This window comes from Engraulis encrasicolus, chromosome 17, assembly GCF_034702125.1.
Source record: "Engraulis encrasicolus isolate BLACKSEA-1 chromosome 17, IST_EnEncr_1.0, whole genome shotgun sequence".
In the NCBI taxonomy this organism is placed as follows: domain Eukaryota; kingdom Metazoa; phylum Chordata; class Actinopteri; order Clupeiformes; family Engraulidae; genus Engraulis; species Engraulis encrasicolus.
Window position 1 is genome coordinate 53853276 of NC_085873.1, and position 27552 is coordinate 53880827.

General features: G+C 44.0%; 2 protein-coding genes across 2 annotated transcripts in view; both read right to left on the reverse strand.

Moving 5' to 3' along the window:
* Nucleotides 1–22976, reverse strand: part of LOC134466936 (dedicator of cytokinesis protein 1-like) — a 61359-nt gene extending 38383 nt beyond the window's left edge. The window contains exons 1-9 of the mRNA XM_063220862.1: nt 22880–22976; nt 20749–20897; nt 17727–17812; nt 15580–15736; nt 13220–13260; nt 12526–12616; nt 7276–7395; nt 4256–4345; nt 4022–4126 (exon numbers count right to left, since the gene is read on the reverse strand). Coding sequence (XP_063076932.1) covers nt 4022–4126; nt 4256–4345; nt 7276–7395; nt 12526–12616; nt 13220–13260; nt 15580–15736; nt 17727–17812; nt 20749–20897; nt 22880–22895 — 855 coding nt within the window. The 5' untranslated portion in view covers nt 22896–22976. The remainder of the gene's footprint in view (nt 1–4021; nt 4127–4255; nt 4346–7275; nt 7396–12525; nt 12617–13219; nt 13261–15579; nt 15737–17726; nt 17813–20748; nt 20898–22879) is intronic.
* LOC134467115 (dedicator of cytokinesis protein 1-like) overlaps nt 1–27552 on the reverse strand; it is a 551248-nt gene that overhangs the window by 209322 nt on the left and 314374 nt on the right. The window lies entirely within an intron of this gene.

Sequence of the window (27552 nt, forward strand, 5' to 3'; positions counted from 1 at the left end):
TATGGAGATCTGTGCAGTATTAAGAGCTTCTTCAATGAAATTTAAAAAGGAATATTCAAGTCGTCTACACCTCTTAATGTCTCCACTAACACAAGAGATATCTATTACAAAAAGCACAAAACGAATCCATTTTCCAACACATTCCCTTAGAAGGAGATTTCCTTTTGATTCATTGACCGGGGTGTTTTCATGAGTCCCAGTCAAACTCTGAGAAATAGTGTTTGTGACGGCATTTACATAATCCACACTTGGATCAAAAACAGTTTGTGAGCCTTCGTCTAATTTTCAGTTCAAGCTAAGCAGCACCCATGTATTTCAAGTACCCTCTTTCTTCCTGGAGACAGCTCTTGTTTTTGTTGCAGCCAAACAGCTGAACAGTATGCGGCTCTGAAGACTCTGAAGCTAATGTAGAACTGAAAAGTATGGAGCTCTGAAGACTCTGAAGCTAATGTACAGCAGCTTCCAAAAGGTTCCAAACGGGTCAAAGCAACAACTTTATCAACCGAGGACAACATGTCTACTCCTCACCACAACAAAACAAATCCTGCATGGCAACAAAAAGTGATAAGCAAGTGATACTACAAACATTCTGTTGCTGGTCAGAATACCCATATAATAGTATACAATTTTTCAGTGAAACAGAAATGATGGCATAGAAAGGAAGGCAAAGCAAGGCAAGGCAAAGGGGATCGGCGTAGGGCTAAGGGGTGTAATGGGATTCACCCTTAGAAGCCTGTTCAGAACAATTTTTTCCAGAAAATGATTTCTTCAGAAAATGAGGACTCCAGGCTCTTCTATACGATGGTTTACCTCTTAACTCAATCTGGTTTACACCTGAATCAGCTTAGTATGGCGGATTAAGAGTTAAGAGTTTAGTACATTCACTACACCATATAAACATATCCAGAGTTTAGTATTCACTACTCCATATAAACATATCCAGCTATTTGTCCACAGTAATAGCAGGCCATGCATCATAAGCATGTGCATTAAAGCCTACTGCTCAAAAATCAATTCTCAGAGGAGGGAGAAACAAGTGCCTTTATCAGTGCTATTGATTTCTTCATACGTTTTACTATTACGCCTGACAAGGGGGCGATAACCGCACAACACAACTAGCAGCGTGAGAGCACAAATAAAAAAACACTTCTCTCAGCATTTATCTAAATTTGTAGTGGAAATAAATTTGGCGCCAGCCAGGCTGGCCAGGCGGAGATGTAATGTGGAGGATCTGTAATTATGTAATTCATCATCAGCACAAGAGCATTTATGAGGAAGGCCTCTTCATTTAGAGACGCTGATCAAATAATAGCACTGGGGCTTTGTTTTGTCCACATAATCCTTCTCCACTATTGATGACTCTATTGGCTGTTGGGGGGGTGTAGTGGGGCATTACACTGCAAATCTGTCCTTGCAGTATTTAAGCACTGGCATAATGGTGAGAATCAATACTACATCACCTGAGTTAATTTATCTACGCACTGGCATCATGTGTGGTAATAGCCAATATTTGGGGATCATGACGCATGCGTACTATATCACCTGAGGTTGGTAAATGTGTTGGAGATAAACATGATGATTATATAATGACTGGACTTACAATAATAGTTCTCCACAATCACATTGCACCACAAGTAGGGCTTTGGTATTAAATATAATAGTTCTCCATATCACACCACAAGTGGGGCTTTAAACAAATTGATCCCAGGCTGGTACTCCTGTATTGTAGGTCGATTGTCTTGATGTTCAGCAATAACAGGAGTAGACTGGGAACGTGTTTCATTGTCTGTGTAAAAGTGCATCCCTTACTCATCTGATTTAGAATACGTTTGGTAGTGAATTTATTATGACATCCTGTCTGTCATATCAGAAAATATCTCACCAAAATGTGTCTGAAGATCATGGCTCTGTTTTTTCAACTGGCTTGAGGATTTGGAATGCCAGACTTCCTAACAGGTTTGAAACACCTTAACCTTTACCTTAACACCTTACCTTTGCCTTTGCTCTACTCTTCTCTACTTTGCAGTACTCTTTTCTTCTCTATTCTGCTCTGCATATTGCTTATAAATACAGCAGTTATTTGATAGAGAAACTCATTTGAAAACAGCTGAATGTACAGTTTCAGGTAATATCCACCTTTAAAATTAGAGTTTATTATGTCTATGAAATGAAAATGATTCTGCATTAGGCTGTGCCGCCCTTTTGCTGGGCTACACGCTTCGAACAAATTTGCTGCGCACAAGGGCATGAAATTGTGGTAATTTGGTGTGGTTGCTAATTTATTCATATTTAGTAGTACACTTAGTTGGCTTGATAGCTATTTGCTTTTAACAGCAATAAAGTCAAATGTAATGCAATATTCCTTATACTGCGAGTCCTAAACTGAACAATAATAACATTTATGGCAGAAAACAAAGAGGAACTGTATATAGTGTGACCTTGAACACAAACGCGGGCTAACACAAGAGAAGTAACTAGACTGCCCATTATAACAACTTACTTATGTACATGTTTGTGCAAGAGAAAGCCATTAATCTCTTTTGAAAGTTAACATAGGTGAGCTTTTCCACCAGGAAAAACAGTAAAGGCCTGAAAAGGAGTGAATGAGAGAAATTGAGAGGAGGAGAGAAAGATAAAGAATAGAGAATGGGACTGAAGAATGGAAGAGGGCGAGGAGAGATAAGAGATCCATTAATCTATAGTTGCAGGGGTTTCTCCAAATACAATCCACAATGAAAAAAGGATTTCCGTGGTGGAGCGCTGGAGTCGCCGGGGGTGTTGAGTCTTCATCTCCACGGCAACTCTGCAATAAACCACCACCCACGCCAGGTGCCATGGCAACGCATTCAGACATTCCACTGGGGACAGGTCACCCCAAAAGACTTGCTCTCTATTAGCTTTGTCCCATTCAGTCTGGCCAATGTTAAACGGCCTGAACCGTATCTAAGATTGAAATCTGGGGGGCGTCTTTCATCAAAAAGTCTTTTATTAATACCTACCCATGAAGATTTGAATCACAGCTGCTATTAAATTCAGGACGGGACAGTAAATGACTTTAGGGAGCAGGAGAGTGTAGCATACACAGTAGATGCATATCTAAATAGTACTATAGACCTGATAACATAAATTGGTGTTCTCACTAGCCATACCATTATATTGTGATATGTTTTGCAAGGCTGGTAAAATAAATCCTGAATCAATCAAATTAGTAATGACAATACTATCAATCAATTAATCAATCGAACAAACAAACATTAAATGCATTTCTGCATTACGTCTGTCATCACCCCAGTGTCAGGGGCCAATTGCTTTTCAACTGAAAAAGAGATGCCAATTGAAAGTCCTGGGGCCAAATCTAGCCTGTGGTGTCATTTTACTTGGCCGGCAAGATCATTTCAAATGTGAAAAGCATTTTGAACACATACAACCATCAATATACCATCATATACAATAAATATGACTTGAAGGCATAATTTTGTGCAGCACGTGCAAGTATATGAACATGATAGGAATGAGTATTTGTGTGATTTGCCTACAGTGTGGGCATGCACAATTTCAGTGCATTTCTGAATAAATAGTTCACTTGACCCATAATGTTTGATGTTGGTCCACTGTGAATTTCAGTTTGACACCCCAGGATTAAAGAACAGGTAATTTTCTTTTTCACCCAAGGCTGTCAGAGCAGGCTCTTACTCCTTCCTATATAAATGTTTTCATTTGAAACAGAAGTAAGGAGACTGTAGAAGTAGAAAGAAACCTGTTCATTTGTGCACTAGGTTTGTTTTCTCAGCTTCCCAACAGATTTGAGGTTGACAACTGCAACAGGTAATAAAATATTGACACTGAGAGAGATAGAGAAAGGATGGGAAGTGTGTAGGAGACCTGTAGTTGTTTTTTTGCTCCCCAATGTTGCTCTAAGTTATTTTTCCTGTTAGCAGAAAGACCCTCATGACTACTGGTGGGAGGGTTGCTGGCGCAACTGACTTCAAGATTCAAGATTCAAGATTCCTGTCTGACTTACCCTGAGGAAGGAGGGGAAACCCAGGCCGTGGTATCCCACCGCAAAGTAGTCAGGCTTCGGCCGAATCACCTTCACAATGTTCTCATAGAACTGAGCTTGCTTTCGCTGTAGAGGAAAACAAACACACACACATTTAGTGAAGTACCTGGGCTGGGAACAATACCTTGTAAATAACTTTAAGTCGCTTTGGATAAAAGTGTCAGCTAAGTGTAATTTAATGTAAAAAGCACATACCAACAATGCGCTGAGCTGCTCGAAGTCAAACATCTCGTTTTCATACTGCTCCGCCAGCTCCTTGCCCAGGATGATGGCCTCCTCCCACATCTGGAATGTAAACACAAACATCGCCATGACAACTCTGAACCGCATCACTTTACCTGGGCCTTCAATGCTGCTGCTGATACTGATACTGATACTGATGCTAATGCTTCAATGTTGCTGCTGCTGACAACTCTGAAACACAACTCTTTATCTGCAGTCAACTCTGAAACACAACGCTTTACCTAGGCCTTCAATACTGCTGCTGCTGACAACTCTGAAACACAACGCTTTACCTGGACCTTCAATGCTGCTACTAGTGCTGCAGCAACGGACTGAAAAATCAATGTAAAGGTTTGCCATCAACCAGTATCATGTACAAACCCCTGGCTGGCAAGTCGAAGCTGCAAGAGGGAAGCGTTTCACATTGCTTCAGAGTAATGTATGATCAGTGGTGTGAAACGGGAGACGCGTCAGCAAGGAAACCCAGACATCGCTCACCACATCACACACAACCAGCTGAAACCCAGGCATCACTCACTACACCACACACTACCAGCTGAAACCCGGGCATCACTCACTACACCACATACTACCAGCTGAAACCCAGGCATCACTCACTACCAGCTGAAACCCAGGCATCACTCACTACCAGCTGAAACCCAGGCATCACTCACTACAAGAACACAACCAGCTGAAATCCAGGCATTGCTCACCATCAGCTGAAACCCAGGCATCACTCACAACCAGCTGAAACCGAGGCATCACTCACTACTCCACACACAACTTGCTGTGAGCCGTGCTATAGCTGACCACGCAAAATCTCTTCCAATGACTTACATATGACAAGAAGCCCAGTGAAGAAATTTAAAGCCCAACATCCAACTTGCTACATTTCTCAACACTGTCAATTGAATATCAGAAACGAACAGGGCAATGCACGTTAATATCAACTGTGTCTGGTCGATTTCGATCAGGATGAATGGTTAAGCTGGTGGCTTAGCCTTTTTCTATAGTCAATGGCGACATGCGCTAAGAAGAGCTGAGGAGAGCTAATATAAGGTCAGTGGAGTGGTGTCCCTAGAGAGCTAATATAAGGTCAGTGGAGTGGTGTCCCTAGAGAGAGAGATGGGTCATCTCCTCTACCCCCTACGCCATTCATGTCTATTGGAAAGGAATACTAAACATCTTGGATTATGCTCTGAATACTCTAGTGGAATACTATCTGAAGTAGAACAGAAAATGAAACAGAAACAGCAATACGTAAGTGTTTACTTTCTCGTGGTTGCTGTCAGAATATTGAATTCCTATTTCCTACAGCGATGCAGAATGGAGGCCCAGTAGCCCACCACACCCCAGGGAAATGCAGACACACAGTAAACAGATTGAAAAGAGAGAGAGAAATAAATCATTACAGGGGACAATGAGCTCCTGTGACTCCAAGTTACATCTACATGCTTTGCCACTCCTCACTTCTCTATGCGAGCTGTTTACATTGTGCTACGAAGGCTAGAGGGGATTTGCAGTATAAACTTAAACCAAATAAAATGTAAACAATAATATAATAAGTCGTGATAATCAAAGCAGTTTGGCGAAGTTGCAGCAAACCTGCATGGCCGACTGCATAACCATGAAGAAAAAAAACGTACTGTTAATTTGTATTGAAATCCAAAAACAAGGCAATCGAAAACTAACCCTATAAATCCTATGAAATCGCTTAACCCCTTAGCGAAACACTATGGCTCTCTGTAAGGCCATAGCAATGTTGTTATTATATAGTTAAGCATTTTCAGCAAGTGAATAGGGTCGCCGGCAACCCCTGCTGCAGTAAGAGGCTACGACCAATACAAATGTGACTAATGGTACAAAAAGACGAGGGAAGAAAAATGACAATGAGACTTGGAGACATAAAAGGACGAATAAAAAGATTGTGATCAGAAGGAAGGAGGGCTAAAAGCAGTCTGGACTTTATAACAGCTTCTGCAGAGCTGATACTGATAACAGAAGAAAAGAGACGGTCATCTGCAGCAACACCATCACAAAGCACCCTGACTCTCTCCATCCTGAGAGAGAGAGAGAGAGAGAGAGAGAGAGAGAGAGAGAGAGAGAGAGAGAGAGAGAGAGAGAGAGAGAGAGAGAGAGAGAGAGAGAGAGGTAGATGGAGAGAGAGAATTGAGGACCCTGCTATAAATCTTCCCATCCATCTTTCGCCCCTTAGGCCAGCGTCTCTTTGCCATTCAGCTCAGCTATCTGACCCCTTTAAGGAAGGGCAACAAAATCTAAAGATCATTTGCATTGGCTGGTCTGGGCAAGGTGAAGAGGAGGGGGGATCTTGACAGACACATGTGCACACACACGCACACACAAACTCTCTCTCAAACACACACCTTCTTCTCCACATTTCTGTCCTTTTGTCAACCATCTACATGCTGCTGCCAAACGAGCACTAAAGGGCTTTCAGTGTTGTCATCATAGGTGCCCTCTGCTGTGCCTGTTTAAAACTCCACTGTTGTCATCATAGGTGCCCTCTGCTGTGCCTGTTTAAAACTCCACTGTTGTCATCATAGGTGCCCTCTGCTGTGCCTGTTTAAAACTCCACTCAGCTCGCCCCAACCTGACAGGTGCTCATTACTTTGCTGAATCAAAGCGGAGCCAAGAAGATCTCCTGACCAATAAGATCTCCTGACCAATAAGATCTCCTGACCAAGAAGATCTCCTGACCAAGAAGATCTCCTGACCAAGAAGATCTCCTGACCAAGAAGATCTCCTGACCAAGATGATCTCCTGACCAACGCCATCAAGCCATTAGCAGCAGATTGAGGAGCAGCATGAACCCTGCTCAGGACAAACACCTTCATCTGAGAATATGATGACGTACATTTAGCTGAGTAAATGTTTAATTGTTTTTTTTCTTGTAAATATAGTTGTGTGGGAACACAGTTGGCATCCATTTATTCATGGTGACATAGGCTGAAAAAGATGTTCATGATATTTACCTTTCCCTTGTCGAAGTAGTTGATGATCTCCTGGTAGAGGTGGTCTTTGAGCTGGCACTGGGTGGAGGCCTGGCAGCCGTCTCGCTGGGTGAGGTGGGCAGCACACGGATCCTCAGACCACTGCAGAGAAAACACACACAGGGTAAACATTAAACCAGTAGGTGTCTACATCTGAAGAAGGGTTTTCATCCGAAACATCACGGAAAAAATGAAAAATAAGTGGGAGCAAATAAATCCTGGTTGCAGTGGACTTTTCTCTTCTTATCTGGTTAATTGTTTGTCCTGCTCCCAGCTCAACTGTTTGGATGTGCAGGCTTTTACCTCCTACTTGAGGGCTTTTACCCACTACTTCAGGGCTTTTACCTACTACTTCAGGGTCAACATTAAAACGCCAAGCGGACAACAAACAAACAAACAAGCAGTGAACACTGGAAAGCAGACGACCTCGTTATCCCCCTCAGCCTGAAATGCTACAATAAGACAGATTACAAGCATATGAACGAGAACACGTGTACACACGCATGCAAAAGAGCACCAAGACAAATACACACACACATTCTCTGTCTAAGCATCTTTTTATGAACATTCTGTGATCTATGAAAATATGAAGGAGGACAGGCAGACAGACGCACAGACAGACAGACAGACAGACATAGCACGCACACGCACACGCACACGCACACGCACACGCACACGCACACACACACACACACACACACACACACACACACACACACACACACACACACACACACACACACACACAAGAACAACCCTCATAGACTGTTTCAAGGTGCTACACAGTGTAATATGTACTGTGGGTTATTGCACATTAAATCCTATACAGATATGGCAGTATTAAAATAGCACTGGATATTTATGTGCGGAAGGTCAATTATGGGAAGTCATTTCATCTTAAGAAGTAAGTTCAGAGTGGTGATGGCTTTTGGGGATGGGAAATGTGTTCCGGAGTCAGTTCCTCCTTGTTCTGTTGCGGCTCCCTGAGGCCAGCAGGTCAAACAGATCAAAGCCAGAGTGGGAGCTGAGCAGAGCAGAGCAGAGCTGCCTTTAATGATGTTTCTACACCCTGCTGAGACAGCAGAAGCTGAAAACGTCCATCAGGGAGGAGAGAGGGCTGTGCTGATGATCTAACATGATCCCTTTGTAGCCAGCTAAGGTACTTTGGAGCCTCTTTCTTTCCACTATGGTGCATGTCCCTTACTATAACAGTCCGACAATAAATTACGTGTTTTACAGTTGGCCCTCATACATCAGAGAGAGAGCTGTGCTGATGATCTACTATGAGGCCTTTGTAGCCCTTTGCTGCCTTCTGAAAGGATCTTTGGTATCCTCTCTTTCCACCATAGTGCAGTGTCCCTACTATAACAGTGAAGTCCTTTAATACATTACTTCAGCAGGTTCTCAATCAATTGAGCAGCTGCAGGTTGGGATCCATGGATCCAGGTTTAATGTCCAGTTCAGTAATGGCAATGTCAGGAATGATGAACTTGCCCCAGGTGGCTTGGACCAAAGTGGAGTGAGGCATCTCTGGTGATCGGGTCTTTCAATACACAACCGCAAAACAGCATAGGTCCTGGGGGAGACTTTGTTAGCTCTGGAATACTTATGGGTGATTTCAGGAAGGATGGGATAACTCCTCTTCTCTATGCAAGACTTGGCAGAAGTAGGCCCTACGACCATTACATTTTCTTGAGGATTTGATTTTGTCTTTTGACTTCAAGAGCACTGGCATACTGGAGTTAACCTTATTCAACAAAGAAGAGCGCTCAGCATCTCTGCTCCACACTTCTAGCAAGAGGCTTAAGATTCTGGTGAAGGTCATGCCGAGACCTCTATCTTAATGAGGTTCACCCTTAGGAACATCTTTCTGATGTTGTGCTCTGTCTGAAATAGTTGAGTGGTGCAAGAATCAAGTGGCCGTAAGGGCACAGCAGATAAATACTGCAGTTTTACTGTTTCAAAACAGGCAAAGAAGTCACTCAGCTTTTCTGCCAGTGGTGCACTGTGGCTCCGTTGGCACGATGGTCTCTTCGCCTTGTGATGTCTTGTATGCTCTTGACATGTATCCCATGTATTGTGTCTGGGCGCACTGTGTCTCCGTTGGCACGATGGTCTCTACGCCTTGTGACATCTTGTATGCTCTTGACATGTATCCCATGTATTGTGTCTGGGCGGTAATGTGAGCTCCCATGTATTGTGTCTGGGCGGTAATGTCGGCTCTGAGTAGCACACTGGCTTCACCTGTTTTCCCACTGCCATCAATAGTGAAGACACGGTCATTAGTACTCTATTGTCAGTCTATTGTTTCATGGAGTAGTGTGGATGGGCCCCCTTACGAGGGAACAGGCACAATGCACCTGCTGGAATGGACTTCTGAAGCTGGTTCAGGAGTAAACCAGGTTAAGTTAAGATCCCACCAACAACAAACCAAAACAGCATCACACAAAGGCTAAAAAGCCAAGGCAGGATACAGAAATGAGTTGACATAGTCATGAGCACAACTGGCTCATATCAGAAGAAAGCCAAACAAGGACAGCCCTTGAGCATCTGCAGCGGAATTCAGTGTCCACGGGAACGTTCTCTCCCCAAGTTCTACATCTCGTAACTCGAGTGTGCCGACTGGCTGCTTAAAGGTGGATCACATAGCAGAGATCATTTGCATCGCCTGGCCCACAGAAAGACAGACTTGAAAAAGCCAGCTGCTCAGCAACTCTGCTCTCTTCTCTTCTCATCTCCTCTCCCTTCATCTCCTCTCCTCTCTCTTCCCCTCTTCACTCCTCCTCTCCTCTCCACTCCTCCTCTCCTCTCCACTTATCTCCTCTCCTCTACCCTCCTCTCCTCTCCTCTCCTCTTCTCTCCTCTCCTCTCCTCTCCTCTACCCTTCTCTATGCCCCTCTCCTCTCCTCTCCTCTATCCCCCTCGCCTCTATCCACCTCTCCTCTCCTCTCCTCTCCTCTCCTCTCCTCTCCTCTCCTCTCCTCTCCTCTCCTCTCTTCAGCTATCTGCTTGCAGACAGGATTAAACAGGCCCAGGCTGCTACGCTACAGACTGCTACCGCTAGCAACCTATTCAACCTTCAGAGGTATCAGGCCACATGCCACCGGAGAGAGAGAGAGAGAGAGAGAGAGAGAGAGAGGGGGAGGAGAGAGAGAGAGAGAGAGAGAGAGAGAGAGAGAGAGAGAGAGAGAAGAGGAGAGAGAGAGAGAGAGAGAGAGAGAGAGAGAGAGAGAGAGAGAGAGAGAGAGAGAGATGAGGAGGGGTTGTTAAATTGAGAGAGAGGGTGGGAGAGGGAGGACCAGCCTGTGTGTCCATTTCACTGGATAAATGTATCCATTGCCTCACCTCTGCCCCTATCTCTCTCTCCTTCCATTGCCACACCTCTGCCCCTATCTATCTCTCTCTCCTGTACCCTTTTTGTTGCTGCTCCTCTAGTCTAGTCTTTCAGATGCACATCACCCATAATCCTCATTCCAACCCGTTACTAATATAAATAAATAAATAAATAAATAAATAAACAACCTCCAAAGAGGCGTCTGTTACAACATTTGGATATAGACTGCATGTTAATGTTTTACTTTTTGGCAGAGCTGCAACTCTTCTATCTTTGGAAAGACATCTCATTCCCCATCTTTCTCTCTCTCACACACACATACGGACGCACGCACACGCGCATACACACACACATACACAGACACGTACTTAATGCAAATGAATTCACACACAAATGATTATGTCTGTAATTCACTCAAGGACAAGCTTGGATTCCAGATGGGAGGTAGGCCTACGTAAGACAGACGAGGGAAAGCAAATGTGGAGGAGAGGGGGATGGAGAGAAAGAGAAACCTAAATATGGAGAGAATGTATAGGAGAGGGGTATAGAGGGAGAGAGAGACCTAAACAGAGAAGGATAGTCAGACTGAGGATAGATACAGTAAACAGCGGGATGTGATAGAAGTTTAGCAGACAGACAGACAGATGGTATACACTACCGTTCAAAAGTTTGGGGTCACCTTCATTTTTCCAGTTATCTGTTTGGAATTCAAGTCGCAAACATCTTTTGAATAGCTTGAAATGGAATAATGGAAAGTACTGAACAGCCACAGGTGAAAAAAGGTTTTATAACCCATAAAATTGGTTAAACTGGACAGAAGAGTGAAATCTAACCAAGCTTTTTCACCCATTTATTACATAGAAATACGTGTTTTAGTCCATTTTTCTACAGACATTTCTTTGGTTTATCAGAGAATGCATGGAACTATTGGAAAGCTCAGTGTCTGCCCTTTCCAATGGTAAGTGTATGACATTTGTTGAGTTGCCACCTCGTCCACAAATTCAAGTCAAAGTAGCTGCATGATTTTCTAGCCATCAGAATGAACCTACTTATGAATGCAGGATCCATTGTCTCAGCGGTGTTTTAGTGTACAAGCCAGTGCCATACATCGTTGGAAAGTGTCGATTCTCCTCTTTCAAATGATGTGTATATCATCCAGCATTGTATGAATTGACAGGACCAGACATCAACTTTTGCATGCATGGGGCTCATAGAACTCGTGGGCAATTCTGGACCTCATCTCATCCAAGGAATGAATTTGTAGAACCACAACTGGCTATTATTAATGCCAAAGGAGTCTACACTTTGATTAGTACACCAGACTAGACACTACCTTAGTAAAGGTACACTTTGATTAGTCAAAAGTTAGTGATACATTTTGGTTTGTCTATACAAGTTAATCCAGTCAACAGTTACTTTTTCCAATATCAAATTGCTTATTTGTTGCATGCATTATTTTCAAGGAACAATTACTCTATACACTGATTTTATACCAGAACTGAAATTGAAAAGGAATAAGCTTAACTGTCAGAAAGAAGCATTGTGGGAGGAAAGTGTGGTGACCCTAAACTTTTGACCGGTAGTGTAAATAGACAGACTGTGTAAATAAATAAATGAGTAAACTAACAAACAGACAGACATAGTATAAACAGACAGACAACCAGACAGACAGTATTAATAGAGAGTATATTATATCAATAAACAAACAAACAAGCAGACAGACAAAACAAACAAACAGCCAGACAAAACAAACAAACAGCCAGACAAAACAAACAAAAGACAGACAGACAGACAGACAGACAGACAGACAGACAGACAGATAGACAGACAGGCAAACAAAACAAACAGACAGACAGACAGACAGACAGACAGACAGACAGACAGAGCATAGACGTTACCTTAAGTAGCTTGGCATGTAACAGCAGTGTGTATGCAGCTTCAGTGTAGTTGTCACACTCTTTGTGGAGGTCACACAGCTTGTACAGGTACCTAAGGGGAGAACAGACAATCACACAGCTTGTACAGGTACCCAAAGGCAGGACAGACAATCACACAACTTGTACAGGTACCTAAGGGGAGAACAGACAATCACACAGCTTGTACAGGTACGTAAAGGCAGGACAGACAATCACCATCAACCCAACGTTACCAATGACAGTCCCCATCCACCCATGAACCAGACACTACAGGACTGGTTACAATGTGGATAACAATGAATCAAACACAGCACCACTCATTTGGCCAAATGTATTCACACGGATTTGCATTTTTATTGCCAACACTGGCGACATTAAAGCAGCACAAAATGATCTTATTGTTCAGTAACGTTTCTGTCTGATATGCAGCGTGGGGAGGTCAGGGGAATGTAGCGTCCCCGACACTGTCCTCCAAAATACATTTGGCGGCCGGCATAATACACCCAGTCATAGAGATATACACTTTATATGAAGAGTACACTTTATGTCTACAGTTAATAATCCTGACTGTCCTACAGGAACTAGACTCCGCTGGGATGGCAATCTGAAAGACATCCAAGTTGAATACATGAATACAAAATGGCAAAGATGAGGGTGAAGTGGCAAAGGGTCTTACCTGATGTACATCTCTTCTCTCTCGATCTCTTTGTAGAAGTTCTGGAGAGACAGAAAAAGAAAACAAAACTGTGAGATTGTGTGTCGTTAACCTTGCAGAAGAACTGGAATACATGTTGAATAGTACACATGCTACAGAAAGAGAGTGGGGTAAAAGAAATGTATGTGTGTGTTTGTTTATACATAGTTGTTTTCATAAGTGCGCTATCTGAAATTAGAATTCAGTAGCCTATGTATGCATACGTCTTCGTTCTCGCTGGAGAACGGGCTTCTCATGATCGTGGGTATCTCGCAGGAGAACCTCTGTCCACGCGGGGAACTGATCATGAAAGTGCTTTACGGGGTCGCTGGACCACTGCACTCGAGGAATCATGAAAGTGCTTTACGGGGTCGCTGGATCACTGCACTCGAGAAATCATGAAAGTGCTTTACGGGGTCGCTGGACCACTGCACTCGAGGAATCATGAAAGTGCTTTACGGGGTCGCTGGACCACTGCACTCGAGGAACATGAGTTAAAGGCAAACAGCGAAAATAGTGTATTGGGCAAGGTCGCTGGCCATGGTGCTGAAATTACTGCCGAGCCCAATGTTGGCTATGATTACAAGACGATGCGTGAGCTCGGGAGTACAGGGCTCCAACTGCAACTGGGAATCATACATTTGGAAAACAAACAAATAACATTACATACTCTAACCTTAAAACAATATGATATTAGAACACTAAACCAGGTATGATGAAACAGACATTGAAATTAAGCAATGCATTAAAACTAAAATCAGCTTACAAAATCAGTTTACAAAAAACAAAAAAGAGGGGCTCTAGCGGCCTCACAGGCTCCGTATCAGACTCTTTAAAAGGTATATTGACATTTCATAGCGTCCTCGCTCAAATGTCACTGTGCTCTGCATTGCACGCCGAGGCCCTTCCCTTCCGAGATGAACTCCCCGTGTGATCACAGGTTAATAAATGCGGCGCAGAGCTGTCGACTGCTGTCTCCCTTTGTCTGATGGCGTGTAAAAATGCGATTTGGAGTCCCTTATCGGGATTAACCTGGGATCAATTTTGTGCAAGGCGTGCTTGCTTGGGGCCGTTGTTATAGCGATGGGCTGTTATTGCTGCTGTCTTCTTTTTTTCTCCACAGAGCGCAGACGTAGGGGCCTGATAATAACGATAGACGGAGTCCTGGGTGAATCCACTTTAATTTGGAGTAATTATTTCTCTTACATTTCCAAATGACTTTGTAAATGGTTTACAGGTGGGCTACCGTCAAAGGCCTCTTATACTGAACAAAAGGATGTAATGCCCTTTGGAGTTATACTGTCTGTGGGAGACATGGTCTATGTGCACTTTTGTGGTGTGTGTGTGTGTGTGTGTGTGTGTGTGTGTGTGTGTGTGTGTGTGTGTGTGTTTGTGTGTGTGTGTGTGTGTGCGCGTGCTGCGTGGGTGTGATACTACAGTACAGTCTGAGTGGATGACTTATCACTAGGTAGTGGTACCATGGTCTTGTGAGAAATATTTATGTGTCATATATCTCCTCCCATCTGCATGACACATTAATTACAAATATACATTAAGGAGCTCCCAGTGCATGCAGGTTGTGCACGACATACACACATATTACAGTGTAGTGTTGAACACAAACATGTTGCTGATGCTATGGCTGAAGAGGATGGATTCAGTTGTTACCTAACCAGGGGCCTATACTAAGAAGCTGGTTCAGGAGTAAACCAGGTTAAGTTAAGAGGTAAATCATCTAATAGAAGAGCCTGGAGTCCTCATTGGTTAAGTTAAGAGGTAAATCATCTAATAGAAGAGCCTGGAGTCCTCATTTTCTTAAGAAGTCCAGGACTCCAGGCTCTTCTATTAGATGATTTACCTCTTAACTTAACCTGGTTTACTCCTGAACCAGCTTCTTAGTATAGGCCCCAGTTCAACACATTCATTGAACTTGCACCACTTGAACCGCAATAAATCATTGGAATTTTTAGGACGTTCAAAAATGTTGTCTGGTAGTGTTTGAAATGCTGCCATGGGTAGGCAAAGGGAAGACTTGTAGCTCAAGGGTTGTGGCTTCGATTTAAGTGTAATCGTATCGTATCGTATGTGTGGATGGGTCATTGCTCACCAGGACGTTGACGGTGCAGCTCATGCGGTTGTCCTTGCTAATATTATTATCATTATTATTATTATTATTATTATTATTATTATGATTACTGATGCTATGTGGTCATTGCTCACCAGGACGTTGACGGTGCAGCTCATGCGGTTCTCCTTGTTAATATTATTATTTTTTTTATTATTATTATTATTATTATTATTATTATTATTATGATTACTGATGCTTTGTGGTCATTGCTCACCAGGACGTTGACGGTGCAGCTCATGCGGTTCTCCTTGTTCTCGTCGTGCATGATGGTCCGGTAGTCAAGGAGACGCTCCAGAAGACGCACCACCAACGTCACAAAGTTCTCACCGCTCTTGGCCAAGTACTTATGCTTACGGCAGTGCTCTAGGAGACTGGTAAACAACAACAACAACAACACATAGCAGCACGTCAACACACATAGCACAAAACAACACGATATCATATGAAGTACTTCATCAAGTACTTATGCTTACGGCAGTGCTCTAGGAGACTGGTAAACAACAACAACAACAACACATAGCAGCACGTCAACACACATAGCACAAAACAACACGATATCATGTGAGACCAAGTACTTATGCTTACGGCAGTGCTCTAGGAGACTGATAAACAATATAGTATACAGTCCCAGGAAAAAGTTTGTACACCCTTTGAAATATCTTACATTTCTGTCAAAATTGATCATAAAACATGGTCTGATCTTCCCGGAAATCTCAAGAAGGAACAATCAAAGTCTGCTTTAATTAATTCCACCCAAACATTTACATGTTATCATATTTTTATTGGTCATAAGGCCATAACATTCACAGGAGAGCAGGGCATAAGTAAGTACACCCTTGCATTAAGTAGGTTTTAACCCTCAGTTAGTTGCAATATCATCAACCAGACTTGTCCTGTAGTTGCAGATCAGATTAACAAAACAATCTGTTTGTATCTTGTCTCCCTTTTCTTTAGAGAACTGCCTCTCGTCAGCAAGGTTTGTGGGATGTCTGGAGTGCATAGCTTTCTTGACTTTAGGCTATATAATCTCAATTGTTTTTTGTCAGGGCTTTGACTGGACTATTCCAGAATGTGTATTTCATTATTATGAAGCCATTCTAAAGTCGATTTGCTTCTAAAGTATGGGTTGTTGTAACATTTCAGGACCCATACTCTTGTGTGCTTCAACTGTGTGACAGACTTCCTCACGTTTTTTTCTGTAAAATATCACAATAAACTTGAGTTCATTGTTCCACTGATAATAGCAAACTGTCAAGGGCCTGAGGCAGCAAGGTAGCCGCATATAATGATGCTCCCACCACCATACTCAGAAGAGGAGATGTAACCAAGAATAGCTAAAAATGGGATTCATTCTGCCAATCTAAAATTAATGGGGTTTCTGTCCAAAAAAATATTGCTGCACCTTTGAGGTTTGCGAAAAAGCACAATGTCATGTTCGGACACACAATGTCATGTTTGGAGGAGAACTGGAGAACCACACCTTCACCAAAACATCATCTCCACCTTCGAGTATGGTGGCGGGAGCATCATTATATGCGGCTACCTTGCTGCCTCGGGCCCTTTTCAGTTTGCTATTTTCAGTGGAACAATGAACTCAGAAGTTTATTGTGATATTTTACAGAAAAAAAGTGAGGTAGTCTGTCACACAGTTGAAGCACACAAGAGGATAGGTGCTGAAATGTGACAACAACCCATACTTTAGAAGCAAATCGACTTTAGAATGGCTTCATAATAGTGAAATACACATTCTGGAATAGCCCAGTCAAAGCCCTGACAAAAACAATTAAGATTATATGGCATGAAGTCAAGAAGCTATGCACTCCAGACATCCCACAAACCTTGCTGACGAGAGGCAGTTTTCTAAAGAAGAGGGAGACAAGATACAAACAGATTGTTTTGTTAATCTGATCTGCAACTACAGGAAACATCTGGTTGAGGTTATTGCGACTAACTTAGGGTTAAAACCTATTGAATGCAAGGGTGTACTTACTTATGCCTTGCTGTCCTGTGAATGTTTACATCTTATGGCCAATGAAAATATGAAAACTTGTAAATGTTTGGGTTGAATTAGTTAAAGCAGACTCTGGTTGTTCCTTCTTGTGATTTCCAGGAAGATCAGACCATGTTTTATGACCAATTTTGACAGAAAGGTAAGACATTTCAAAGGGTGTACAAACTTTTTCCTGGGACTGTATATATAGGTAGGACCGAAACGTTGTGTATTAAAGAAGACAGCAAAACGGTCAGTTTTTTCAAGTTGTCTGCTGAGTGACCCATGGGCCATGTTCGGCGCACCTGTCATCTGAGGTGTGCAAAGAAACACATTCACATAAAAAAATCACATTAATAAGTTTCCCATACATTTTCTGGAAGAGGACTTTGTACTGCTCGTCTCCTCGTCCTCCTTCCACCTCGTGGTCCAACTTGGTGATGATCTCGTTCTCAAACTGGAATTAGACACAGACATAAAGGCATAAATAATATAATAATATAATATTAATAATATACATATCAAACTGTAATTAGACAGAGACATAAAGGCATAACTAATATAATAATTTAATAATAATATATCTCTATCTGTCTCTGTCTCTGTTCAATCTTCTCATTCGCTCTAGTAAAACGATCTGAACAGGCATCTCTCTCTCTCTCTCTCTCTCTCTCTCCACTCTTAATCACACGTTTTCAACCCCAGTGCTTTTCAGTTTGTATTAATCTGTTCATCAGCACTCTCAACCTTCTTTCCCATCCGGAGGGAATTGGCCATGAGTGAAGAGGAGAGGAGAGAAGAGAGGGGCACGCTACAAAACATCTCTCTCTCTCTCTCTCTCTCTCTCTCTCTCTCTCTCTCTCTCTCTCTCTCTTTCTATCTATCTCTCTCTCGCTCTCTCGCTCTCTCTCTTCTCTCTCTCTCTCTCTATATATATATATATATATATACTATATATATATATATATATATATATATATATATATATATATATATATATATATATATATATATATATATATATTCCTCTATCTTTCTTTCTCTTTTTCTCTATAGTGTGAGCCAGTACACCACTAACAATTCAGCTTATAGTTTCTGTATTCTTTGCAGCAGTTATGGAGGCCAGGGCGACCACACCTCCCCAGACAGTGATACATGTACCTGCCATTGGTCGAGCCAAAGTGAAATTGATCACATATCATTGTGGGAAATAAGAGGGTTGCCTTCACTCTCTGACAGACGGTTGTACAGTATTAGCCCAGGCCTCGCCTCTCGACACTACTTTAAAAGAGTGGACAACTGTACCACTGGGGTTGGGGAGAGAACAGGAGAGACAGAGGGACAATAATACAGATGGAGAGAAACAGGGAGAGATAGCTAGACTTGAGAAAGAGAAATAGAGAGGAAAAAGCGTGTGTGTGTGGGGGGGGGGGATGCATGTGCCTGTGCTAGAGAGAGAAAGAGAGAAATCGATGGGGGCAGAAGGAAAGTAAGAGAGGATGGAAGGTGGAACAAAGGAGAGACAGAGAGCGAGAGAGAGAGAGAGAGCATTGAGGGAATGAGAGAATGAGAGATTGGGAGTGGATGGTGGAGAGAGAGAGATGGGTGCTAGAGTGATGGGGTCTGAGGGAGAGAGAGCGAGAGAGAGTGATGGGGGCTAGGAGAGAGAGAGAGAGGGAGAGAGAGAGAGAGAGAGAGAGAGAGAGAGAGGAGAGGAGAGGAGAGAGAGAGAGAGAGAGATGGGGTCTAAGAGAGAGAGAGAGAGAGAGAGAGAGAGAGAGAGAGAGAGAGAGAGAGAGAGAGAGAGAGAGAGAGATGGGGTCTAAGGGAGAGGGAGAGAGAGAGAGAGAGAGAGAGAGAGATGGGGGCTAAGAGAGAGAGAGAGAGGGACAGATGGGGTCTAAGGGAGAGAGAGGGATGGAGAGAGTGATGGGGTCTGAGGGAGAGAGAGGGATGGAGAGAGTGATGGGGTCTGAGGGAGAGAGAGAGAGAGAGAGAGAGAGAGAGAGAGAGTGATGGGGTCTGAGGGAGAGGGAGAGAGTGTGTGATGGGCTCTGAGGGAGAGAGAGAGAGAGAGAGAGAGAGAGAGAGAGAGAGAGAGAGACAGAGAGAGATGGAGAGGGAGAGAGAGAGAGAGAGGGAGAGCATTGAGAGAATGAGAGATTGAAAGATTGAAAGATTGAGATTCAGAGTGGATGGTGGAGAGCGGAGAGCAGGAGAAAAAAGGGGAGAGAGAGAGAGAGAGAGAGAGAGAGAGAGAGAGAGAGAGACAGAGACAGAGAGAGAGGGAGGGAGGGAGAGTCAGAGATAGAGAGAGAGAGAGGGAGAGCCAGGGAGAGAGAGAGAGAGAGAGAGAGAGAGAGAGAGAGAGAGAGAGAGAGAGGGAGAGAGTGATGGGGACTAAGGGAGAGGGAGAGGGAGAGTGATGGGGTCTGAGGGAGAGGGAGAGCCACAGGCCAGGCACCTGATTGAACATGGCGGCTGCATGCTGCATCACTTTACACAGAGAGAGACGAGTGCTGAGCTCAGCAGAAGCAGCAGCAGCACAAACCACAACACCCCCGGTCCCCCCCCTTTAATATCCCCACGGCCCCCACCAGGGCCACTGACAGCATTGGCCAGGCCTGGGACAAAGTCATCTGAAAGGGCCCCCCATGCAATACACACAATGTAATGAGAACCCAATTCTTGGCCCCCTCTCCTCCAGGGCCCAGGACAACATACCCGTTTGTCCCCCCCTGTCAGCCCCCCACATCATTCCTGCTCCTGCCCCTGCATTACAGCCAGAGGGAGCGACCATGGGGCCAGAGTGGCAGCAAAACAGCTTTGTCAGAACTTAAGACATACAAGGTCAACTTCCCATGAAAGCCTGTGCTTACGGTCCCCTTTCTACAACGCTGTCTGTTTAGGGAGAGCGCGGTGGAGAGAGAGTCAGAGTGAAAACGCTGCCTGCCTGTGCAGACTAGACCCATTCTCCTGCCTGCTCACGTAAACTACAGGCATTCTTCTTGTCAGGCGTATTTTCTCTCTCATGGCTTTCTAAATGCAATTTCTAGCGTCTTCGGTTTCTAAACCTTATTCTTAGTTTAGTCAGACTTCTGTTCAGACAGTGCACCAACAAACATATGTATTCCTCTGGAATAATTATTGTTACAAAAATACAAAATTAACCTGTACACTTAATGGCAAAAAGGGTGGCATTCCTCTTGAATAGAACATTTGCATTAAAATATTGACATTTCCAATTAACATTAATTATTGAAAATGTATTCCACATTAGAGTTGACTATGTGGTTTCAAATCATCATACCACAAGTGCTGTATACAATTCTGGTTGTCAAATGTTCCACATTAATAAGGTGTGATATCAGTATGCTTAAAGAATGTTCGTACCATCTGGAAGCTGCGTGTGAAGTGGAATTCGCACTGCATCATGTCGAAGAAGATGGGGATGGTGGCCTTGCGCAGCTCGATCTCCGGCACCAGCGTCATCTCCAGGATCGGACCAACCATCTCTGGTATGAACTTGATCTTGTGGGGACCTACAGATACAACAAAGTACAATACAACATGCATTCATATGTAGTACATTATGTGATCTTGTGGGGACCTACAAATACAACACAGTACAATACAACATGTAGCCTATTTATATAGCACAATATATGATCTTGTGGGGACCTACAAATACAACACAGTACAGTACAACATGCATTAATATAGTAAAACTATGAAGTTGACTTTAAGTACTTTCACACACTCGCACGCGCACACGCACACAAGCTCTGGAGGCAGTACAAACACACAAAAAGATGAATTGAGGGCTACACATCTCAAAGGCACCCTTTGTACAAAATAAAGAAAACATTTCAACTAGGAACAATAATGACCATCACTCTAAGATATAACAGGCAACTTGTTTTGTGGTAAGGCAACTAACCTTGAGGGATTTTGTTTTTCAAACATGCTTTTCAAACAGATACAATACAGTCCAATACAAAATCTATTTATATAGCACAATATCACAACTATGAAGTTGACTCAAAGTGCTTTAAGTGCTTTGAGTGCTTTGCCTCACAAGCTCTGGAGGCTGGTGTACGGCGCCAGTTGACCAGAGTTCATGTGAGACAGTGCACTCATACACAAAGGTCAATAGAGAGAGACTACACATCTCAAAAACGCCCTTTGTTCAAAATAAAGAAAACATTTCAACGCCAACTAGGACCAACAATGGCCATCACTCTTAGATATAATAGGCAAGTACCACTTGTTTTGTGTTAAGGCGCCTAACCTTGGGGGATTGTGTTTTTCAAACATTGTAATATTTCAAAGATAACAACGAACAATTACTGGCATCATTCTTTAGTCATGTTGCCCTTAACTGTAGTAGGCAAGTACCACAAACACTATGTGGTAAGGAGAATACAGCTTCTGGATTGTGTATTTCAACCACACTGCCATGGTTTATATACAGTTGTGGGATTGTGTATTTCAACCACTGTGTTAGTTAGTACTAGTGTAGAATGAGATTATCATGGCAAGACAAGTTTCAAGGCAAGGCAGTTCAATGGACTTCACAGAATTAAAACGTTTTTAAAAAATCATAGCAGTGTGTTGTGGGGAATAATTTCAACTCTTTGGTGTAAGAGCATTTTTCGAGAAAGACTGAAAGACTATTTTTGTTCTATTCATTGAGTCATTGATGAGCATGACTGTGTGTCATATACACGATTTCCGGGTGCTGTGCTTTTTAATTGGAAAAGCATCTTAACTAAAAAAAATATGTCGAACAACACTGCCTTAAATTAACCACCCAGGTGAAGAGGTAGCTGCAACACCCTGGAGTGAGCCGTGCTCTACCTAACCCAATTTAGATGGAGATTTCACATTACGTAGACAAGCCTCATCGAGGGAGGTGAGGAGAGGAGAGGAGAGGAGAGGAGAGGAGAGGAGAGGAGAGGAGAGGAGAGGAGAGGAGAGGAGAGGAGAGGAGGGGGACCCAACAAACACACTTGTATTGTTTTCCTCCGCCCCTTGTTTTCTCTCTCCCCGCCCCGTGTCATGTATGCATGTGACAGGCTCCAACCCAGGCGGTCCCCTCGGCTCTCCCTCAGTTTAGAGAAGGCACCACTGCTCTGTTCTCCTCCCCCCATCACACCAATTAACACCCAGCAGCTCCACTATATTTAGCAAGTTAATTTGAATTCTCACAAAGACAAAAAAGAAACTGGAGATCACAGCTGACTGGAGAGAAAAAGAAACACAAACTGTCTTCTGAGTGTGTGTGAGAGTGTGTGTGTGTGTGTGAGTGTGTGTGAGAGTGAGGGCTTTTTTTGGCGACAAGGCAGTAATTTTCATCAACCATCTGTGATCGTAGGTTAAAAAAAGGAAGAGAGTTGGAAGGAAGAGTGTTATAAGAAAACAAGATAATGAGGAAAGGAGAAAGGTACTTAGGAGCACAAACATCACAGATGGCAGAGAAGACTGTGTGAGAGGAAAGCAAAGCAGCATGGTTGACACTTACCTAAGTTATACCACATATCTCTGATCTGGAAAGCATGTTTTACACTTACCTAAGTTATACCACATATCTCTGATCTCGAATCCGATCTGCCTCCTCATGTCTTGGTACCTAAGGGATGTTTACAAGAGGAGAAAACAAGCAGGATGAAGAAATGCCACATCAGATACAAGAAACACAACTGCTCTACTAAGGCAAAGTGCAGTAACTATGCCAACATTGAAACAGAGAAAAAGGCCTTCAAAGTATTGGGCACGGGGGCAGCCATGGCCTGGTAGTTAGAGCGTTGGTCTTTCAATCTAGGGGTTGCAGGTTCGAATCCCCCTGACCTCTCCCTACATCTCCATCTATGGCTGAAGTGCCCTTGATCAAGGCACATAACCCCACATTGCTCCAGGGACTGTAACCAGCAAAAATACTGAATCAAACAAAGATATCGCAAACCACGCCCACTCAATGCAAAGTGTGTGCTCAAGTTGGGTCTCCTAAGGGGGCGTTGTCCTCTCCTTCTTCTTTTTTTGAGGTGTGTGCACAAGATGTGCGCTACCGCCATCTACAGCGCTAAGGGGACTTCATTGATTCTCAACCTCAGGACTCCGAAGGTCTCCTAACCGAAGGTCTCCTAAAGGGGCGTTCACCCGACATAAAGTGGATACCGGAAAGGAAACAAAATGACGCTTCTTGGTTACATCCACTTTCTTTGGTAACCAGTACCCTGACAAATAATAACTGTAAGTCACTGTAAGTGAATAAATGAATGCGTCAGCTAAGTGCAATGTGATGTAATGTAATGTAATAAAGTATTGGCATTAGGTTTGATATTGTACTTACTGCAAATTTGACATAGCAATATCTCCAAAAAAGGAACACATTTAGACCATAAGACTTTGTCACAAGATGTAGGAGGTGTCATGAAGACCATTTTCAGTCTCAACTCAAGTTCGACTAAATATGTAGTTACTGCACTTTGCCTTTGAACAGCAGACAAGGTGTCTAATGCTGGAACCAGGAAGTAAACCTCCAGCTACATATTTAAACCAATCATCTTCTTAACAACCAGATATTATTAAGCATATACAATAGATTACTAAACAGCTGGATCAGCAATTTAGTAGGAGTGTGTATGTTGGATGCACAGAAAGACGGAATACACAGCAGCATTTTGATGCTTTCTGAAATGAGGATTACTGTTAAATCATTTTTATGTAATAGCTTCCAGAAACAAAATGTTTACATGGGCATTTTGCAGCAAAACAACCCACTTGGTAATACAAGCAGCTCTTGTTACTTAACCTGTGAAATGTCACAATAGCCATTATGGGAATACGAGGCAGTGGCCTTATGATGAGGGAAGAAAAGAGAACCTTTAAGGAGGACGAAGAGAGGGAGGGAGAGAAAAAGAGGAGAGCAAAAAGAAGAGGCAGAGGTGGAGAGGGAGAGAGGGAGAGGAGGAGGAGAGGGGGAGATGAGGAGAGGGAGAGAGGCGGAGAGGTGGAGAGGAGGAGAGTTGGAGAGGGCTAACTGTCAATCAGGAGGTTGATCAGGTTTGAGGGAGGCCTGGTTATGAGTCTGGATAGAGGGAGGCCTGGCACGCACGCACGCACACACGCACACACAGCAGTATAAATATTGTATCTGAGCTCCGGAGAAAACGTTAAACATACTTTATAACATAAACTTTGCTGGGAACCAATCAGCTTTGAGAAGCTCCAACGGCTCTGGCTAGAGGTGTGTGCAAGGCAATGACATGGTTTAAGCTTCGCCACAGCCTTTTCTGGCCTCAACCAGTAGCAAACCAAGGGAGGCGGGTCAAACCTTTGGGAAAGGTTATTTATTATGCTGTTGTTCAGAGTAAGTCTGAAGAAAAATAGAGAAATAAATAAAAAGAGGAACACAAGTCACAGTCAAAGAAGAAGAAATATGATGATGATGATGGCCACTTCTCATTAGGCCACTCTGCAATCCGTGAGGAGAGTAGAGTAGAGTAGAGTAGAGTAGAGGAGAGTAGAGTAGAGTAGAGTAGAGTAGAGTAGAGTAGAGTAGAGTAGAGTAGAGTAGAGTAGAGTAGAGTAGAGGAGAGGAGAAGAGAAGAGAAGAGAGGACAGTAAAGCTCAATGTCAAGGTTGCCGGGACACAAATGACTGTGGCCCAAGTGAGGACCTGCCTGATGAGAGCTCAGTGTGGAGAATGCTGACAGGGCAAGCTGCTGTGACTACAGGGAGGCAGGCGGAGGTGAGGACAGACCGGGGGGGCTGGCGGGCAGCATCAGAGTAAAGGGATGGCTGGACAGGACTCAGGAGTGAGCATGCGAGAGGAGGATTGGGGATGGAGGGAGGGAGGCGTGAGCGGACTCAGGAAGTGGACTCGACGCCGTTTGGGGAATTGAGCTGCCCACCCCTCCCTCTAATGCCTCGCGTTAATATCCCACCGCAGCCAATCAGCCATCAGCTCAGCGCCCGCTGACATTTCCTTTCCCGCTGCCTGCAGGCGCCCCCGCCAGTTCGAGCCGAGCGCCACATCGATCAGCTCTGCCAATAATGCTGCTGAAAAGAGCGGTAATTTATGATGACATGCATCGGAATATTAGAGGGGGCCTTAACAGAGAGCAGATACCTGCTCAAAGGTGAAGTGGACGGGGTCAATGTACACTCAAACTAATGACTGGCTGTGTGTGTTGATGTGCTAAGTAACTGTGTGCATGTGTCAGCAAGCCAGTGAGTAAGTTAGCGTGAGCTAAGCCTGTTAGCCTAAGCCTGTTAGCGATGCTGAACATGTGAAATTAGGCGTCCCACACACCTGTGTGTGCTGTATTACATTACATTATTACATTATTATTATTCCATTGCATTTAGCTGACGCTTTCATTTATTATATGTCTATTAGGTCTTGGTGTATATTTTCTATTCCTGTATTTATGTAAGATGTCAGACACCTTAATTTCCCTTTGGACTAATAAAAGTCTATTCTACTCTATTCTATTCTACTCTTCTCTACTCTACACTACTCTACTCTTCTCTTCTCTTCTCTACTATACTCTTCTCTACTGTACTCGACTCTATTGTACTCTACTCTACTATACTGTACTCTACTCTATTGTACTCTACTCTACTATACTGTACTTCTTCTCTTTGTGTTTTCACTTCATTTGCAGTGTGCTGCCACTGGCACCCAAGGCACAGAGGAGTGGCAGCTCTACCCAGCGCTACGCAGTACACACATTGTGTCTGTCTGTGTGTGTGTGTGTGTGTGTGTGTGGCAGCTCTACCCAGCGCAACGCGATGCACTCTGTGTATGTGTGTGTGTGTGTGTGTGTGTGTGTGTGTGTGTGTGTGTGTGTGTGTGTGTGTGTGTGTGGTGTGTGTGTGTGTGTGTGTGTGTGTGTGTGTGTGTGTGTGTGTGTGTGTGTGTGTGTGTGTGTGTGTGTGTGTGTGTGTATGGTGAGGTCTACCCAGCGCAGTGCAATGCAATGCAACCTGAGGGAAAGCTTGAGTCAGCCCAACAGTGTGCAGTGAAGCGGAATGCCCATCTAGTCTACACATCCCAACACGACAGCAGACTAGATGGGGCATCCGCTTCACACAGACTTATGCAGACAGATGAAACAGCGGGCCATGAGAGGAGTGAAACAGGGGGCAGGGAGGAGTGAAACAGGGGGCCAGGGAGACACACAACACACAGCTTTACAGACGGATGAAACAGGGGGCCGGGGACGGGGCGGGTGGCGGGGACGGATGAAACAGGGGGCCAGGGACGGATGAGACAGGGGGCCGGGGACGGGTGGGGTGGCGGGGACCAAAGGAAACTAAATGGGTTGTGATTCTGACTGCAGCTGGTTAGGCAGCCAGCCGCTCTCCCGACACATCAGTTACCCTCACATGAGGAGTGGGGGGCAGATTTAGAGAGAGGCAGCACACATCAGTTACCCTCACATGGGGCAATAAGGGGCAGATTTAGAGAGAGGCAGCACACATCAGTTACCCTCACATGGGGCAATAAGGGGCAGATTTAGAGAGAGGCAGCACACATCAGTTACCCTCACATGGGGAGTGGGGGCAGATTTAGAGAGAGGCAGTACAAATCAGTTACCCTCACATGGGGCAGATTTAGAGGGAGGCAGCACACATCAGTTACCCTCACATGGGGGGTGGGAGCAGATTTAGAAGGAGAAAAAGGGCACAGGGATAAGAGAAAGCCATCACCCTCCCCTATCCTTTCCACACAACCACAACCCACACTGGGACACCAAAGTCCGCCACACACATCAGATTGCCCACGGCTGTTTGTTCACTGGACGGGGTGACAAAACCTGGCAAGTGTACCACACCACAGTGTTGTTTGAGGACACTCTCTCTTCTCTAGAGTCAGTTAAGTCTGAGAGGAGAAGGAGGGGCTGGTGGTGGTGGAAAATCGACTGTCCTGGAGTCAGTTGTGGCACCTGCTCCCCCCCACACGCATTCTTACTAAATGCAAATGTGATGCAGTCAATCAGATCTGAGTCTGCTTGCATTATCTCTGGAGCATAGGGCCGCCCAAATGACAGGCTGCTCACCTACACACACTATATCTGACTGTCTGTCAGGGAAGATAAGAAAGTTCTTGGGGGTGTGGAGGTGGTGTGTGTGTGGTGTGTGTGTGTGTCAGAGAGAGAGAGAGAAAGAGCAAGAGTGAGAGCGAGA